This window comes from Limulus polyphemus, unplaced genomic scaffold (genome assembly GCF_000517525.1).
Source record: "Limulus polyphemus unplaced genomic scaffold, Limulus_polyphemus-2.1.2 Scaffold284, whole genome shotgun sequence".
In the NCBI taxonomy this organism is placed as follows: domain Eukaryota; kingdom Metazoa; phylum Arthropoda; class Merostomata; order Xiphosura; family Limulidae; genus Limulus; species Limulus polyphemus.
This window is the reverse complement of record NW_013665894.1, coordinates 562,225-567,056: the sequence shown is the minus strand read 5'-3', so window position 1 is coordinate 567,056 and position 4,832 is coordinate 562,225. Positions and strand designations below refer to the sequence as shown.

General features: G+C 31.1%; 1 protein-coding gene across 1 annotated transcript in view; it reads right to left on the bottom strand.

Moving 5' to 3' along the window:
• LOC106457036 (cGMP-inhibited 3',5'-cyclic phosphodiesterase A-like) overlaps positions 1-4,832 on the bottom strand; it is a 307,645-nt gene that overhangs the window by 46,399 nt on the left and 256,414 nt on the right. The window contains exons 6-7 of the mRNA XM_022382847.1: positions 2,119-2,283; positions 717-820 (exon numbers count right to left, since the gene is read on the bottom strand). Of these exons, the coding sequence (XP_022238555.1) occupies positions 717-820; positions 2,119-2,283 (269 nt within the window). The remainder of the gene's footprint in view (positions 1-716; positions 821-2,118; positions 2,284-4,832) is intronic.

Here is a 4,832-nt window from a genome sequence, read left to right as displayed (position 1 = left end):
TAAGAATGGAGACTATTTCATTTAATAAATGTTTTGTTTGGATATATAAGTTGTTCGGGTTTTTTCATCTAAAAAAATGCGACAATAATCTTTTGACGACCTAATAAAATAACTCCCGCTTTCCTGGTCTACCATAAGCCTGAAAAAAAAACTGCATTAAATAATATATAAGAAATGAAAAGACTACTGTTTAGAAAAGAACAACTAGTATTTTGATTTTATATATATTATTTTCACTAACAGTTAATCTTTCATTTCATTGATATAAAGGGCTAGGGTGTGAGAGTTCATGACGTCATTCGATTCTAATAAGGGCTTGGGTGTAAGATTCATGGAAATCATTAGAAAACACTATAATATAATAAGGGGTAGGATGTGATAATTCACGGAAAGCATTTGAAAACGCTATACTGTAATAAAGGCTAGTTATTAGAGAATTCTATACTGCAATAAGAGCTAAAGTGTGAAAGTTCATGCAATTCATTAGGGAATGCTACACTGTAATAAGGGGTAGGATGTGGAAATTTACGGAAGGCATTTTGAAAATACTATTCTGTAATAATGGGTAGGGTGTGAATTTCATGCAAATCATTTCAAAACGCTCTACTGTAATAAGGGTTAGGGTGTGTGAAATAATGAGAAATTCCCAGAAAATATATTCCACAAAAAAAAGGTTAGTTTTATGATTTAACGCTTGTCTTTTGACCTTTACAGACCTTTCAATGTCAGACATTCTCTCAGAAAAGTATAACACCAAGCAAAAGAAATAGGATGTCCGAATGAACCATTTTGTAAAATTAAGTGTTATAAGTTGAAAACCCTGAAACAGAAAACTAAACATGGTACAACATGATCGAACACCCCCTATAATTTCGTCTTGTTTGTCTGGATAGTTATCTCAGACTGAGAGGGCTCAAGACAGTTCCGTTTAATTTTACCATTATTTTGTGTTAGTGTAGATGTTTTTTGTTTTCTTATTACGAAAATTATACACGGTTTGATAATAATAATGTTACATTTAAACATTCCAATAGTTAATAAATAAACTTAGTATTCCTAGAATTGTTTAATCTCGAAGTCTAAGTTCAAGGGAGGTCCAGTTCAATCTACACTTTGATCAACATGTGTTATTGGGTTATATTAGTACCAGAATACTAAGTTTATTTATTATATCTGCTACTGTGCGGCTATATAATGTGAAGAACTTAATAGTAGCCAATGACACTTTCCTTCACTTCACCTATCCAGTGTATAGGTTTTTATCATAGTTACTACAAAGAACATTCACACCAACAATACAGTTGACTCCAAAAGTTGTTGCTGATTTTGGAAAAACGGCTAACAGAGCATAACATTTCATTGAAATCTGTTAGCCTTTATTATAAGTTAATTTAAAATTTTTGGAAAATCTCAAAATATTTTGCTTAATACATTTTTGTTTCTTAGGTTTTAAGTTAATCTGAACGAAAGCAACAACTGCCGTTAGCTCTTATTAGCCGTAGATTCTCTCTTCCCACACATAAATGATTACTTTTTTTCTATGCACTATGTCTTTATTTGCATATATAGTTAAACATGAGGTCAGCGCTCCACACGGAAAGTAACTTGAAGAAATTATTATAAAGATCATGAAAAATACGAATGGCACAATTATAATTTCAGTTCCATATTTACCACTTATGTATCTGATATGCAGACATATAGTATAGACTTAAAACTTATAAACAGTATAAACTGAAAAGTTCGTTTAACAAAAACACACACGTATGTTGTTAGGATAAGAGCGTACGTTTGAAAACATTAAGTAGATCGAATTTCGATTTGGATAAAAGGTACAGTACAGGCTTAAGTCATAAAACTGAATAATTTATTACGAGAAAACGTCTCCCATAGCAGTTGCCTTGTGTTTACAAAACATCATTCTTAGGAATTAAGCAGGTGCTCAATTTTACTAGAACATAAACGTTTTACTGTGTGTTTTTTAAAAGTATGAAAAGCCTAAAGCTGGATTGACAGTGAATTTCGTTAGAGAGCGAAAGAACGTCTACTTCCCGAGCTGCTGTATTGTTACAGAGGTTTTAAAGGACATTACTCTTCTTTTACACGGCAAACTCATACCTGACTAAGAATACAATTTCCCGCCTCCTGTTGGAGTTCGAAAATCGGATAATCCCATTCGTTTATACGATTCAGCAATTGGTCGGAATGTAAGGATTCAAGATCGTACCGCACGTCGCCGACGAAGATTCCGGGGAGAGATTCATCAATAGAAGGAACTGGAGACTGGAGAGGAAAAGTAAAAATGTATTAATATCTAAAAACTAATATAAAAATAACTATTGCTGTTTCTAAAAAAAAAAACAATAATTCTACATGTAGATGAATTATCAGTATCATTTTATAAATACCACAAAATCCCAGGCCACTACTACATAAATTAGGAAATGTAAATATCAAGTAAATGATTACCACGCGCATACGAAATATGTTGATACATGAAGATTCACTAGAGAAAAAAAAACGATTTATGTACTTAAAAAACAACAACTGCATTTTAAAGTTATTCTGGTGGTGATTTAATATAAAAATAATATACTTAGCTATAAAATAGTATGATATTCAGTCATACAGCATTTTTGTATATTCATATAATAAATGCTTATCCTATCCTGTTTTTTTAGCAGTAGTTTCTTGCGTATGATGTTAAATATGTGTGATCAACTTATCCTTGGAAGCTACAAAACACAAAACTAGCTTTCTCTTAGCCATATTTAATAAACTTACCTTAAAAGTTAAAAATGTCTGTCGAAGTAATCCATAAGGTTGTTAACTATGTTTTATAAAGTGACTCTGAATTAAAATGGTTTTTAAAAGCAGCCGGTAATACTGTTAATTTTGTTTAATAAACTACACTTTGAAGTTACAGATTTGTAACAGCAGTTTTCAAACTAATATTGTTTATCGTAAATTAAATGATATTTGGTCGAGAATTGTGGTGCCTCCATTTCTGCCCTAAGGATGATAGATTCTAACAAAACTCTTTAAAAGTATTTTCTTTTAAACGCTTTATCTGACCGAACTGATAACGTAGCTATGGGTTTTTCGTTATCATTAATTCTTGCTAATGATTTTATCTATCCTCATGAATAAATCTAGTTAAAGTATTGTTCTCTAGAGTTGAAATCAGCTTTTTACAAAAGGTACGTTGAGGACACTTTTGTTATTTTTCGCTCAAAACAAGATTTTCAACTTTTCTTCCAACTTTTTATCTCACGACGTTCACACTAATAGTTTATTTGCAGGACCAATGGAAACTATCCACTTTTTTTAACCATGCTCGCTGCTTTATGAACGGGCATTTATGGCATTCTGAGAAATTTGAGTTCAGAATAACCTCATCTGTTTAGAGTAAAAAAAAATGCTTCGAAATTCTCTTTAGAAAATACGCATGTAGTTTCAACTTGAAAAAGTTTTATTACACCATGCCCATTCCTACTTTGTTTCCTCACTTTTTGGTGCACCCATTTCTACACGTTCAATTTTTTAAAATATATTTCCGCTTGTGTTATTACTTCTCCGTGCTCACTTCAAAATTACTTTTAGTTCTGTTTATTACTAAGCACAAAGCTACACAATTGAAACCCAATTTTTACCGTAATAGGATCTCAGACTTACCATTGAACCACTGGGGGACTCGAAATTATTAAAGATTCAGTGAATGCCTGTTCAATGAAATATTTCACTGAAGAGAGAGAAATAAAGTATACTTCCATTTAAAACGTTCGGTGTGGAATATGATTATTGGTAAACCGAGTAGTTCTTTTGTATATTTTTATATTTATATCATGAAAACAACCAGAAAGTAATATTTTTGTAAAACATTTCCAAACCGAAATTGAAAAAGAAAATAACAATTATATTTTTCCATAAATTGCTGTCCTTATATACCTGTTTAAAATGTATTCATAACTTTATATATGTCACCAATTTCAATGAACGATGATTCTGTGAAAGAGTTGATTGTAGCAGTAAACAGTCATGATGTGCGTAGCACTTTATAAACAGCACTGCATATTATTTTGTAAGCTATTAATTTCATTTATCTACATAGTTTGATTAAAATTTCAACACTCCTTAGTATATTGTGACTAACAGAAATAAGACTTTTTCAAGCCATTTGTTCTCTAACAGCCACTTTATACAAACATAAAATAATTTCCTTCCAACACAAAATTCAAAGAATTTTATTTTCTGATACGAATAAATACAAGAAAGATTTTGAGTGTAGGAAAAATATGGAAGTTTTCTAAAAGTATGTTAATATAAGATGTCCAAACTATCCACGACATCACGAGTAATAAATATGTAAGTTGCTAACCATTTAGTTAACTTACAATTTACTTTGCGTCTCTAACATCAGTAGGATTAGCTGTTATCGTCTTTCTTAGGCCTATATTAAGAAAGGTTACTCGTACAGTAATGACCTTTTCTAATCCGTTACTTAAGAAACTTCTCATGTGATCCCTTTACCCTCCAAGCAATAATTTTTACAGTTCGACTTTGAGGTTCACTTTTCGATAAACCATATTATAAAGGATCTTACATTGTTGTTTGAATGTTTGTTTGGTTCCAGGTTGAGGTTCACTTTTCGATAAACCATATTATAAATGGTCTTACATTGTTGTTTAAATGTTTGTTTGGTTCCAGGTTGAGGTTCACTTTTCGATAAACCATATTATAAACGATCTTACATTGTTGTTTGAATGTTTGTTTGGTTCCAGGTTGAGGTTCACTTTTTCGATAAACCATATTATAAATGGTCTTACATTGTT